Source organism: Eubalaena glacialis, chromosome 5, assembly GCF_028564815.1.
Source record: "Eubalaena glacialis isolate mEubGla1 chromosome 5, mEubGla1.1.hap2.+ XY, whole genome shotgun sequence".
NCBI lineage: Eukaryota > Metazoa > Chordata > Mammalia > Artiodactyla > Balaenidae > Eubalaena > Eubalaena glacialis.
In genome coordinates, this window is record NC_083720.1 from 71,576,590 (window position 1) to 71,591,768 (window position 15,179).

Below are 15,179 nucleotides of genomic sequence, written 5' to 3' on the forward strand. Positions count from 1 at the left end.
GATGTTTCACTATCATTTATAGAATGGAAGTTTTGTAACATTTACCTATGTTGAGTGAACATTCATTTGGAGGAAACAAGTATTATTTTCTTAGGCAATATTCTGGGAATTTGTAGACATTTGCAAGCACTTTTCTTAAATAATTTGAAAGAGTGTAATTTTATCATTATTGGAAATAAATATACTCCTTAGTATATAATTTTACTAAATGTTTATTTTGATGATTGATGTTTTTATTGTTCTTATCAGCTGTTGAGTAAGTTCCTACCATGTTTCATGAACTGAGTGCTAGGTTTCTTCCATATTAAGGTATGTCATTTAATCCAGAGTAATCCCATGAAATAAACATTACTATTCCTGTTTTACAAATTAGAAAAAAATAGATTTATAGAATTCGCAGGACCCACACTATTAAATAATAGAGCCAGGATTTGAAACAAGATTGATTTAGCTTGAAGACTCCTTTTCTCTTTGAAGTTTCCATTGTATCTTACTTTATCTTTGTTAAACAATCCAGGATAGTTAGATTTTGAGTTTTCTAATTTATAAGAACATAACAACATTTATGGTAAGTAGTTAGCAAGTGCATTTGGGTTGTGCATGGGTAGAATGCTTAGTCTCTGCCTTTGAGTTCTGAGAAGTTAGAATAATAATTTCAAGGAATCACACACACACTCTCTCTGATGAAAAAGACTTTCTAAAGTGTGTGCTCAATCTTCAGTCCAATGCTTTAATTCATTTATAGAGGAAATACCATGTATTACAAATATGCTAATTGCTGAAAACAAAAAGATAAGTAAAATTGTATTCCTGATCTATTTGATCTTATTTTCTAATGAAGGAGAAAACTATTCAAATGATACAAAAAACCATCATGTACAAAGATGCTTATCACAGTGTTTTCTATAGTAGCACAAATTTTAAACAAAAGAGCAGGTTTAAGTAAAGTATTATGTGTCCATATGGTGTGATTGATGCATCCATTCAATTGATGATTATGAAAAGTCTGTAAAAATATTAAATTATTTTCATAATTTAATGTTATATGCAAAGTAACATATAATAATTTGCCTTGATCAAAACCTAGGTATAAAATGGCTAAAGATTTAACCGGAAAGCAGTATAATGAATACACTAAGTATTCTATGCTAGTGGAGCTACAGAAAATTTAATTTTTTTCTGTATATTAATAGTATACTACAATTTTTCTGCATAATTTTGTAATATAACTACATGAAAAGGAGTTAATTTGACATTAATGCCTACCTAAAAATGAACTGCCTCTTCCTATACACCAGATAGTGCCCTGAAATAAATTTCTAATCATAAAAAATAAGTAATTAAGTAGAGGTTTTTATAGAGACAAGTAGAGCTTTACACTCTGTCAAGAAAATGAAATTGGCAGCCTTAAAAAGTTGGCAGTCGATTCTGCTTGGGTAGGAACATGGTTGACTGACAGCCCAGGTGCCAGCCCTCTGGACCAGCACTGCATCTGTACCAGATCCAAGCTTCCCCAGGCTGCTTTCAGGCAATAAATGAACATTGTGGCAATGGTAGTACAGACCCGTTCCTGCAAGACTAGGGCCTCCTCTAAAGGGCAACTTGTGTTGGATGAATCCTGCTGGCCTGGCCAAAGCCTGTTTAGCAGGGCTCTCTAGTCTGAGACTCTTTTAACCCAAACATCCTCTTTGCTTATACTTGCACAGGGATCAGACCTCCATTATTATCTGAAGGCTCTCTCTGCTTACTTCCACTTCCTCTCGTTTACCCTGCACAGGCATTTCTCTCGAAAATCTCTTACACGTCCAGTCCCAACTTGGCATCTGTTTCTCTGAGGCTTTTGCTTCTCATATTCTTTAATTGACACTTGTAACTTGTTACTAAAGAAAATTTCTGAGTCACCTGTATCAGTGTTGGTGTTTTTTTTTTTTTTGTCTTACTAACTTATTTTAATACCTTGACAAATCCATCTGATTACATAGTAAATTATTGTATGTAAAAGAGTACTTTAAAGATTGTATTACTCTTCTGAATATAACAAGCAAAAGTTTTAAACTAATGATAACTAAGAGATAGGTTAAGTGAAGACAAGGCATGCTAAGCCATATAATCATGAGGAGAATTCATCTTTACAACTAGAAAATATATATATATGTCTATAGCAAGTCAATCAATCAATATAAACTATTTTTCATACATAGGGTAAATATTCATCAAGATTTTCCCAGGACAATCTTGATTTACACCTGTTGTCCTAGAATAATTACAATATTAATAGTAACCTCTTTCACTCACAAAATGGCCTAATTTGGATGATAAATTGTAAAGTCACCCTGGATATAGTTCATATAAAGTTTACTGCAATGTAAATGCCCTTGTTCTGACACCTAGGGAAGACTCTTCCATTAATCTATTAAGACAGTGCAGATGACAGCAAAGGAAACCATAAACAAGACGAAAAGACAACCATCAGAATGGGAGAAAATATTTGCAAATGAAGCAACTGACAAAGGATTAATCTCCAAAACATACAAGCAGCTCATGCAGCTCAATATCAAAAAAACAAATAACCCAATCCAAAAATGGGCAGAAGACCTAAATAGACATTTCTCCAAAGAAGATATCCAGATTGCCGGCAAACACATGAAAGGATGCTCAACATCACTAATCATTAGAGAAATGCAAATCAAAACTACAATGAGGTATCACCTCACACTGGTCAATAAGAATGGCCATCATCAAAAAAATCTATAAACAATAAATGCTGGAGAGGGTGTGGAGAAAAGGGAACCCTCTTGCACTGTTGGTGGGAATGTAAATTGACACAGCTACTATGGAAAAAAATATGGAAATTCCTTAAAAAACTAAAAATAGAACTACCATATGACCCAGCAATCCCACTACTGGGCATACACACTGAGAAAACCATAATTCAAAGAGTCATGTACCACAATGTTCATTACAGCACTATTTACAATAGCCAGGACATGGAAGCAACCTAGGTGTCCATCGACAGATAAATGGATAAAGAAGATGTGGCATATATATATATATATATATATATATATATATATATATATATATATAATGGAATATTACTCAGCCATAAAAAGAAACGAAATTGAGTTATTTGTAGTGAGGTGGATAGACCTAGAGTCTGTCATACAGAGTGAAGTAAGTCAGAAAGAGAAAAACAAATACAGTATGCTAACACATATATATGGAATCTAAGGAAAAAAAAAAAAAGGTCATGAAGAACCTAGTGGCAAGATGGGAATAAAGACTCAGACCTACTAGAGAATGGACTTGAGGATATGGGGAGGGGGAAGGGTAAGCTGGGACAAAGTTAGAGAGTGGCATGGACATATATACACTACCAAACGTAAAATAGATAGCTAGTGGGAAGCAACCACATAGCACAGGGAGATCAGCTCGGTGCTTTGCGACCACCTGGAGGGGTGGGATGGGGAGGGTGGGAGGGAGGGAGATGCAAGAGGGAAGAGATATGGGAACATATGCATATGTATAACGGATTCACTTTGTTATAAAGCAGAAACTAACACACCATTGTAAAGCAATTATACTCCAATAAAGATGTTAAAAAAAAAAAAAAAGAAAAACAAATACCGTATCCTAACACATGTATATGGAATCTAAAAAAAAAAAAAAATGGTTCTGAAGAACCTAGGGGCAGGACAGGAATAAAGATGCAGACGTAGAAAATGGACTTGAGGACACCGGGAGGGGGAAGGGTAAGCTGGGACAAAGTGAGAGAGTGGCATGGACATATATACACTACCAAATGTAAAACCAATAGCTAGTGGGAAGCAGCTACATAGCACAGGGAGATCAGCTCGGTGCTTTGTGACCACATAGAGGGGTGGGATAGGGAGCATGGGAGGGAGAAGCAAGAGGGAGGGGATATGGGGATATATGTATATGTACAGCTGATTCACTTTGTTATACAGCAGAAACTAACACAACATTGTAAACCAATTATACTCCAATAAAGATGTAAAAAAAAATACAATACATATTGCTGATGCTATGATTACAAAATTGAATTTCAAGCTGTTTAGGACAAGGCAATAAATAATATTAAATCATATAGCAAAACTTAAAAAAAAAAAAGACTCATCTCTAAGATTGTAACAAACTCCCATAAATTATTTAGAAAAAGATGGATGATCCATCAGAAAAAAAAAATGGGCAGAGATTTGATTAGGCATTTCACAAACAAAGATAACCAAATGGGAATGAGTACATGAACAGACACTCCACATCATTACTCATGAGGAAAACGTAAATTAAAAACACGAGATACCACTATACATAAACCACAATGGTTAAAATAAAAAACCTTGACAACACCAAGTGTTGATGAGGTTGTGGAACAACTGGAACTCTTGTACAGGACTGTGAGGGCAAACTGTTAAAACCACTTAGAAAACTCCTTGGTGTTATCTCCTAAAGATGGACGTGCACACACTCTATGACCCAGTAATTGCACCCCCAGGTGCATACTCAACACAGATGCATAGTATGTTCACCAAAACGCTTGTTCCACAATGTTCAGAGAAGCATTAGTGGATGTACCATCAATTCAGAAAAAAAATCCAAATATGCATCAGTAGTGGAATGGATAAATAAAATGGGTTATTTAAAAAAAAAAAAAGTGCAGATGAAGCTCCAAACAAGGCCTCATCTGTGATCTGTTGCTCATGACAAATTAGTGTTTGTTTATGAACATCAGATACATTTCTATAAGTCAAATGACAAGTTCCAGGGAAGAAACATACCTGTTCTAATGTTTCTGAGTAGACTATATTTTAATGTCAAAGCCTACAGGAGCTAACTTTTAAAAAGTATGTATAGGCACTGAATTTAGATCTGAAAGTCAAAGAAAATAAAAGTTAAAATTAAAAAACTTTAATTCTTATTTTCTTTTTGCCTTTATATTCTACTTGCATAATTCTTTTGTACAAAGCTCTTTTTAGGGTAGTAATGCTGAATCATTTTTATTGCTCATAAAAGTTGGTAGGGAAGCAAAACAAGTAAAAGATGATAGATAATAGAGTTACAGATTTGAACTTCCAGAGTGTTAGAGAGGTGAAGTGATAGTCCACTCAATTCTGTGATTATCCTCTTAACACAAAAGAATTTGGGACCCATCATGTGAGGCACAGAGAGGAATGCTTTGAAAATTTGAGGAGGGGGAAGGGAAGCATGCCTAGAATATTAAATAAGTGTGTTCCAGTCTGTCCAGTGCTTAACTTTACCATAAAATTGATCACACTGCATCTTAATTAGCTATTTACTTTATTCATTTATGACCCTCTGTAAGCTCCTTGAAAACCAGGGTTAAGGTTTTCAATGTGATACCATTGGCACTTAGCCTGACATATAGTAGGTATAAAATAAAAAAAAAAATTCACTAAGTAAATGAATAAATGGACCGAATATTAGAAATCATCTTGCTGTTTACAGGTAAAATTACAGTGAATAAAGAAAATAAACAACTAAAAACTGTAATTATTGGCCTTAATCAGAGAATTGATTGTAGTTAACCTAATATAAATTTTAAAACATAGTAGCAGTAGCTTTCTGATTCTAGTACTCATCCATCATAAACTTAAAAAAAAAAACTGATTTCTTTCACAATGACAATACAATCTATAAAACAATTACAAAAAATATAGCAGGGAAGATCTATCTTATGTGAAGAAACTAAAACACCAATTAAAGAATATAAGAATAGAAAAAAATAAAGGCAAATAAATATTTTGGCTATAAAACAATATTATTAATACATAATTCTCAAATTAGTTTCTAAATTTAATAAAGTTTTAATTAAAATCCACAGTTCCTATGTAACAGATTAAAATCATTATACTGTAATTAAGTAGAAGAATCAATATAAGAATTACAAGAAATTATTGAAAAATAGATTGTTAGATGAAATTTGCCCTGCCAGAATAAAAAGAAAACAAAATAAAGTTACTGTAATCAAAACCATATTGTGATAACACATAAAGAAATCAGTGAAAACAAAATCAAACCTTCAAATTCAGATCCCAAGTGTCTAGAAATTCAGTATACAATAAACGTGACTAGTCAGTTTAGAAATGAAAGGATGAATTATTCAGTAAATTGAATTGAAAGTTTTATCAAGCCATTTAGAAAAAATAAATTAGATTACTACTTAGACAATAAATTGCAGATATATTAAAGATCAAAATATAATAAAGTATAAAACTATTAAAGAAAATATTGAAAACGTTTTTTAACTTTTGAGATGAGGAGGTCTTTCTATGCAACACGTAACCAAACCAGGAAAGGAAAAAAAAAAATGACAAAAAAAGGAAAAATAACTCATGGAGGACCTAAGACAGTTTAGACAAAGACTGGAGACAAAGGATAGATTGAGACAAAGATATTTACAACATAACTGGTATACAGAAATTTCAGAGGGAAAAAAAGACTAATAAAAATAACAAACCGTGCTAACATTTACTGGTAGCAAGGGAAAATAACTTTAAAATGCAACAAATTTTAGCCATCACATTGGCAAAATATTAAAAGATTCATTACATTCAGTACTACTGATAATATAGATAAATGGCACTTTTATAACCATTAATAGAATAAATTGCTCTAATAGAATAAATTGAGTAATTTGGCAACATTGATGAAATATTGAAATTAAAAGCATGTACATATGTATATATATACACAGTAACAATATTCATAATAAACAAAAAAAAAGACAGAGAATCTGTAATGGAATAATTTAATAAATTATAATACTTCCTTAATATAGAATACCATATCATCATTAAAAAGGAGGTACAACTAAGTATGTGTACAAATCTAGAAAAATATCTTTGATATTAGCTGTTTGACAAAAACAAGTGTTAGATTTCATTTGTATAAAAAATGTACACACAAATGTGTATACACATATTTGTTTAAACTTATGGAAAAATCTGGAAGTATAGGCTCCAAATTGCTAAGTAATTTTGAGGAGTAGAATGGACTAGGTATTATTCCATTATTATTTACATTATATGATCAAAACGATTATGACATTAGGGAAAAAAGTTTTGTTTTTCCCATATATTTCAACAACATATATATGTATATCACTTAGAGATTACTTAAATTGTTTGTTTAAGAAAACAAGTAAAGAAAAATAAGGTCTAAACTATTTGTGGTAAAAAACTTAAAATTTAAAATATTTTATGTCCACAGAATAGAACAGAAATTGGATTATATATTAATGATTCTACAGTTTGAGATGTGGAATACTAGTCTCAGAGAAAAAATAAAATGTGACATCTTCATCCACTGTGATTTTTATGTAGCTTCCTTGGTAAGGTAGAATACATAGCATCTTTAAAACTACACTAATGTTAGGAAATTAATGGCAATAGAGATTACTTTGGGCACAGAGAGCTTCACTGTTAGTTTCAAAAGGGGTATGGCCAATTCCTAAATCTAGTAGAACATAGTTTGATCTGGTTAGATAGGATATAGGAGTGTAGGGTTATATTAGTTAATGAGAAAAGGGACAGATTGGTATCAGAATCGATTTTTAAAAATTAGTATAGTGACATATTTTTAGAAAGAAAACAAAAACAGAAAAATATAAAATATAACAGATTATTTTTTTGTAACATCTTTGCTCATAGTTTAGTGATTGATCCTTAAGATAACAACTAGTACTAATAATAAAACAATATATTTTGCCAGTTTTTGGATTTTTTTATTTGCTTTTTTGGCAGGCCAATGCTATTTTGTTAAAACAGAGTTTAGAAAATTGGGAACCGTGCTTCCAAAGAATAGTCTTTAGGGGGATGATGAATACACAGAGATTATAAATGTTCTTTTGACTGTTCCCATGTGAATATTTTTTGGAGGAAGGGAAAGAAACCATAATTTTCTTCACAGTCCATTAAAAAATTACCACTGGATTGAAAGTATATTAAAATGAACACCAAATTTTCCATTGTTCCACTTTATATTCATAGAACATAACGGAACATAAATTAGACTTAGAAACATATAACACTTCATGACATTCACATTCTCTAAGCCTTTGATGCACTTATGCATCAGATAAATTCTATCAGGCTGCTAAAATTTTTGCAGAATTAAGGCAAATATTGAGGCTTATTAAATTATAAACGATATGAAAAGATCTTAAAATTAAATGGAAGAAAGAAATGGGAATCTGTTCTTTTGAATGCAAAAAGATATACCTTTTCCCTAAGTCTTGGGACCATAAAATGAGAGGTAAAATAGTTTCATTGACATAAGTATCCTCTCAGAACTTTCACTTCAAAAGGGAGAGAATACAAATGAGTAGAACAGAAACAACAAAACACTCTTTCTAGTCAACTCCAGTTTTGATAATTTGCAGGTTTTTCAGAAAGAATTGTTACTAAGGAAATGACAGAAACAAATATACACTCATAAGACACCTGCACAGAGTAACAAATTAGTTTATAGAACACAGATGTCTGATTAAAACTTAAATTTAATCCAACCAATAGGGCTACATTGTTCTAGTCAATGTGGCTATTTAGTAGAAAAGTAATCCCTGCTCAAAACACTCTACTGCATGTGTTGGAAAATTATTCTAATAGTGGTACACATCTAGGCCGACTGAGAGGTAAATGACCTGCCTATATTGAAACGGATCACAAATTCTGCAACCGTAAGTCAGGGTCCTAGCAATCTACCCAAAGATTAACTTGTTTTCCAGAACCCTTGATTCTAGCAGCCCTACAGCTATGTGGAGAACCAAATCACACCCTGATCACAACAATATTAAAATTTTCATATTTAACCCACTATATTCTACTCATAGATCTTCTGATATGCTCATCTACCTACAGGTTGGAGTGCAGGGTCTATGTTAACTTCCTTTCTATATCCCTAATATTTAGCACAGTCTCTACCACTGTGTTACTCAAAATATTTGTCACTCAATATATTTGTCTAAAAATAGGGAGAAATGTTAAATCTCTAAATGAATTGTATTTGTAAGGAAAGAATTCCTACAGTTCAAAAATTTACTACTAAACTAAGTTATATAGGTTTTAATAGGACGTTGCTATCTTAATGTCATATGTTAGATGACCAAAGTAAAGGATATCCTAGGAATATAGTTTTCAAAAGGCCCACCAAACCATGAGACCATACCTCTGGCCACAGAATAGTAGTGTTATCTTCCTATGTATATTTTTCACTAACACTGACCTGAACTTATGCCTATGACAGCTAAGAGCATTCAATCTTTTCCCAGAGTTACAATTGATGCCAGTCTCCTTAGTGGCCCCACTATAGCTCATCTAGAATTGCAAGTAGCTGTTATAGCATCTTATTGTCTTTACTTGTTTATATTGATAGACCGTCTCAACATTAACTACTAGAGTTTAAGTTCACTGGGGTCAGGGGCTCTGCCTTCTTTGTCCAGCACGTATACTATCACATATATGTCCTGTATACACTATACAAACACTAGTAGGGCAAAGATTATGTCTTGCTTACCACTGTATCTCCAGTTCCCAGACCTCTGCTTAATACATGGTAGGCACTGAGTAAATATTTGTTGAATGAATGCTAATGCTTAATAACTGTTTATTGAATGAATTAATAGCTAAGACTATTTCCTGAAACACGGGGCTTCAGTTGGTTAAACCATTTTAGTACAGATAGAATTAGATTCTGAGATATTTAAAAGTAGAAAAGAACATAAATTTCATCTGGCTCTCACAGAGTACAAGAACTCTAACAAGCTTCTGCTTGAAGTTTAGTGACAAGACATCCATTATTTTGTTAGAGTGTTTTTGTATTGATGAAAATCTGGTTTCACATAGCTTTCACTACTTGTTTATGGTTTGTCTGTAACATCTATACATAATAAATTCAACAATGATTTCCTCTAGCATCCTTAAGAATATATGATTCCTCAACAAAATTTACCTGAATTCAAAATTCTTGCTTTTAACTCTCTATCCAGTGGTGTTTTTTCTAGATCAAGAACTCCAGTTCATTTAAGTTTTTCCTAAAATAATTAATCCAGCACTACACATAATATTCTAGATTATGTGATAAATACACAGCAGACTGTAACTTACTGTGCTTCTGTCAGTTTTACTGTCTCTCCTCCACTCTCCTCTCCTCTCCTCTCTTCCTTTCCCTTTTCCTTTCCTTTCCTTTCCTTTTTTTCCTTTCCTTTCTTCCTTTTATCCCTCCCTCCCTTACTTTCCAACCCCCTCATCCACAGTTATGTTAATTGCTTTGATTTATATGGCATTTGTAATCTTAGAGGAAAGGTGATTAAAAATGCAGGCTCTGGGCATAGAGCACATGGGATCTGAGTCTTGGATTCAGCATTATCAGCAAGATGATCTTTAGTGAGTTCGTAAAAATTGCTGTGCCCTGGTTTTTCCATCTGTGAAATGGGGAGAATAACAGTATCTAGGCTTTATTTTCCCTTCATTTTTGATTGGTAGTTTGGCTAAGTATAACCTTCCAGGTTGAACATTTATCTTTAGAATTTTGGAGACATTTCCTCCATGGTTTTCTGGTATTGTAGATGAGTAATCTCATGGTGTTCTAATTCTCTTTCCCTGATTGTGATCTTTTCTATCAGTACCCTCTAACCTTAAAAATTCAGACTCCTCTGTTTATCTTTGGAGTTGTGAAGGTATATTTCCTTATTTTGACTACAAGATGTTTTCCTTTGGTTAATACCATAAACGTCAGCCTTAGCAGTGTGCATAATGGTAGTACTCATGTAGAACACTGGACACAAGTACTATCCATATGGTTAGTTCTCATGTCTAGTTTATTCACCACTGTAAACCCAGCAAGTTGCACTGTGTAGAGCACATAGCAGGCATTCAATAAATATTCATTGAATGATCTCTCCCATAATCCAAAAGATATTTAATAATGCACAAACGATTCAAGGAGTTTACTGCACTTAAATTTAACTAGAATAAAAAATTCTAGAATTTCTGTGATTCCAAGAATATCTGTTGTTATGACTTTTCAGTTAAAACTTTAACTGCCATGTACTTTGCAAAAATTTTCTCTCTTGGTCTTGAAACAAGCTGGAAAGGTAGATGTCAGTTCTACTTTTCACAAACGAAGACTCTCTGCCTCAAAGATTTGCCTGAAATCAGCCTAGTGGGAAGTGCTGGAGCTGAAACTAGAATTTACATCTAATGGCCAAGTCCAGGATTCTCAATTGGTAGCGTGCATATATGTGAATTATTCTCTTGAGGCCTGTGGCAGTCATTTCATCATATTTTGACAATATCTCAAGAGCCCTTTTTTTCAGTTTTTCACCCTGCCTGTCTCCTCTTCTTTGGGACCCCACCTTCATTATTATTTTCTTAGACAAATTTTAATCACCTTTATATAAATATATAAATATAAAATACGAGATTTGTCTCTTTCATTTTTAAGATGAAAAAATCAAACATTTCCTTTTGTTGATAAGCCAAAAATGTGACTCATAGTATATAATGGGATAAAAAGGAAGACAAGTATACCTAAAAGACTCTATACACAGGGGATTTATCAATTATAGCATTTGCATTTTAAGTTCAAAATCATTTTGTCTCTCAGTTCTTCTTTGAATATTTAATTATCATGGAGCTTCATTAGTCATTTTGTACTCGTTTACATCTATATTTTATTAGAAAATGAAGCCAAAGCTCTGAATGCCTAAAGAAAAATCATGCATTACCATCTCCACAAAATATATTACTGAAATTATTTTAAAATAATATATTTTATAATGTAATTATACTTGAATATTGTCATTTGGGCAACTGACTGCTAAATTGTATGATTATTGACTCGAGATTGTTTTTAGAAATAAAAATGAGTTATCTTCCTTTAGCTCTCTCAACGTACAACTTCTTAGTCAAAGCTTACCGTAAATTACATTTTAGACTATGTAAAATCTCAAAGCACTTTTTCAATTCTTTTCAAAAGTCTGATTATAATTATATTTTTTTCAACATTAAATTCAAAACATTATTTTTCAAATAAGTCAAATCAAGCTTGAGAGATCTTAACCAACTTGCCAAGATGCCATAGAGCCTCACAGAGAATGAAACATAGGAACCATGACTACAGCTTTTAGTTACAACAACAGGATTGGTTTTCATAGTTCAGCAATGTAAAAATCAATAAAGTGCCTCTCCTTTATGCTCTTGATGAAAACTAATGAGTAAACAAGCTACTGTCTTTGATTAGATACAAAAAATAATAGCTTCCAATTCGGTAAATCCCAAAATAGGTGACTTTGAAAATTTAATTTAGAAACTGGCATCAGACATCAAAATTCTTACAAATAGAACCATCTGTGATTAGTTTTAGAAAGGTCCCTCAAAAGGAGAAGAAAGGAAGAAGAAATTTTGAATGTAAATGGTTTATACATGTTGACATCAATTATCTTCAACTAAATATTAAAAGGATAAAAAGTTCATCACAACTGTAGCTACTTTGAAAAGTGAAGACATACACTCTCATAACTGAGGCCCTAAGAGTTAATTACAACAGCAACATACAGCTTTATTTTTTAATATGTATTTTTTCACTGGCCAGAATAATCCATATTCTCTATAGTACTATGATAAAATGATTTATTTATTTTAGCTGCATAACGCATCTCTCTCTCTCTCACTCATACATATGACAAAAAAAAGTACACGGCATTTCCAATTAGAATTTCCCTCCTGAAAACTGCTATGAAAAGCCAGTGACGCAGCTATTGAGTTATTTTATGTTTCCGTTCAAATCTTAGAAATATTGAATATGAAAACTGGAAGAAATCATAAATGATCTGCTACTGCCCTTCATTTCCTAGATGAAGGAACTGTGTTCAGAGCGGTTAAGGACCCTTGACACATAGAATCATGTCTCCAGACTTCCAGAGCCCATCTCTGTCCACTACACCACACAACTTGTTAATTCTGAGCAGCTTGAAGAGAGTCTGAGACCCATCATGATTCTCATAATGTAAATATCCTCAAGAAGAAAATGTATTATTTAAAACCAAACATTTCTTTAAGTAGACAGTATGCCCTTTAGTAAGCAGCTTATCTATTAGATTGCAAGAGAAACTTGCACTTACAGTGATAAATCAGCTTACAGGTTGTTATTTCAGAAAATCACCGGGTTAGTCTGTTTTTACTTATGAGAACACAGATTCATTTGCGATATTATGAAGATGCATGAGAGCACTAATACATGGCCTACCAAAATATCTTCCATAATTTTATAATATATTCAAAGAAATAAACCATTACGATGCGCTTAAATATAAGAAATAATTAATCAAGTAGAATGTTTGTGCTCATGCAGAACATTTACGTTTCTAAGGGAAAAGGGTAAATAAACTAAAACTGTAATACTTAAAAAACATTGGGTGTCAAACATATTCTGGCAAGTCTAATATTACTTAGCATACTTTATTCTCTATTTTTGGAGAGAAAAATACAGTTGTTCTATCTGTTAGTAATGGCAAAAATCCACTCTAGCTATATGCTAAAAATAATCGTCATAATAATAAATTTTAGCAGTGATGCAAGTACTTAAAAAGGCATGTTTCCATCTCTATAGTGATTGCATTTTACTCTTGAGTTCTAAGCACTCCCTCTCTCTCTCCCTCTCTGTCACACACACACACACACACACACACACACGGGACATTCACATCACCTTACAATATTTATTTACTTGTACACAGCCAAGTTAAAAAAAAAAAAATTCAAAGCCGGCTCAGTAAAATATACATGGTTACTTCTAACTTAAATGTAACATAGTTTCAACCCTGATGGATTTTTAGCCATATTTATGATCTTTCTTGATGTAAAACTTTGATTTTTTTTTTAGAATAGCAAAAAGGTAAGGGAAAAGGCAATATTAGTGTATAAAAAGCATCATACATGCCATGTTCTGTAACAAGTTTCTAAAATAACTTTGTCTTTAAAATGCAGAATCATCCAGAAAGTTCATCAGTGGCATTCATTCACTAAATGTAGTAGCAAAAACATTTCTACTCCCCTCCCCACTTCCAGTAACTGAATCTTTACTAGTTTCTACTGTGCTTCAAGTCAAAAACAACTGAGCTAATCTCCATGCTTCACACATAGGCTAATTTCATTCTATCAGAAAAAGAGTAGATCTAATCAAAAAATAAACTGATGGCAAAATGTTGCACATGTGCCCAGGGAAATGCAGATTATTTAACCTAGAATGATTTTTTAAAGAAAAGAGAAATGAGGGGGGAGTGGGTAGATACCAAAGAATAGTTTTGAGTCCTTGAATTTACTCACCAGTTTCCCAGGTGCAGGGTCAGTAACAGGAACATCAACCTCAACCCTTTCCTTTGACTCCACAGAAGAAAAGGGGAGAAGAGAAGAGTTTTCCAAGAACCCATTGGGATCGCTTTTTCCGCTCAGTTCTCCAAGCCAGGACTTTTTCTCCCACCTTAGCTGCAGCCTGGTGAGTACAGAAGGGAGAGTGTGGGAAGGCAGTACACCTCCCAACCAGGTAGGATGCGACTCCCAGGGGAACTGAGCAAAGGAGCCAATCATTCCGAGAGGATGCTGGCATAAATTATCTGAAAAGAAGTTGGGCCAATCAACGGCCCAAAAGGGCGGGGCTTCCCCTACTAGAAATCGAGCCCAGTAGGGAAAAGGGCTCCGTCTTTCTGAAAGAAAAACAAACCTCTTCTCCCTGGCAGCCTCAGAGAAACAGTTGAGTGGCCCTGACAGATTTCCCTCCCTAGGGAAAGACGGCTTCCCTCTTCCCTCTAGTCTTCCCTCCTGCCTAACTCTATTTCGGGGATCTGTTTCCTCTCCCGTGTTTGGATTCTGAATCTGTCTTCCAAGAGGGATCCGTGGGGAGCTTGCCGTGCCTAATTGGTTTTCCCCAGGCTCGCGAAGGTTCTGCTAATTTTTGTTAATTATTGTTAATTTTGTGGGGGGGAGGGGGAGAGGGAGCGGTGTCTCATTTCTCTTTGCAGACCCAGCACCTGGCACGATGCCCAGCACAAATATGTTCTCGGGAGATGCTGAAATATATAACTGAATGAATGAATGAGCGGGCTGGGTGCATTCCTGGTAATCACGTTTCCTACCCACCCC

At 33.6% G+C, this 15,179-nt stretch overlaps 1 protein-coding gene across 1 annotated transcript in view; it reads right to left on the bottom strand.

Annotated features, from left to right (window-relative positions):
* GABRG1 (gamma-aminobutyric acid type A receptor subunit gamma1) overlaps positions 1 to 14,470 on the bottom strand; it is a 69,654-nt gene extending 55,184 nt beyond the window's left edge. The window contains exon 1 of the mRNA XM_061191349.1: positions 14,367 to 14,470. Within this exon, the coding sequence (XP_061047332.1) occupies positions 14,367 to 14,470 (104 nt within the window). The remainder of the gene's footprint in view (positions 1 to 14,366) is intronic.
* Positions 14,471 to 15,179: the final 709 nt, after the last annotated feature.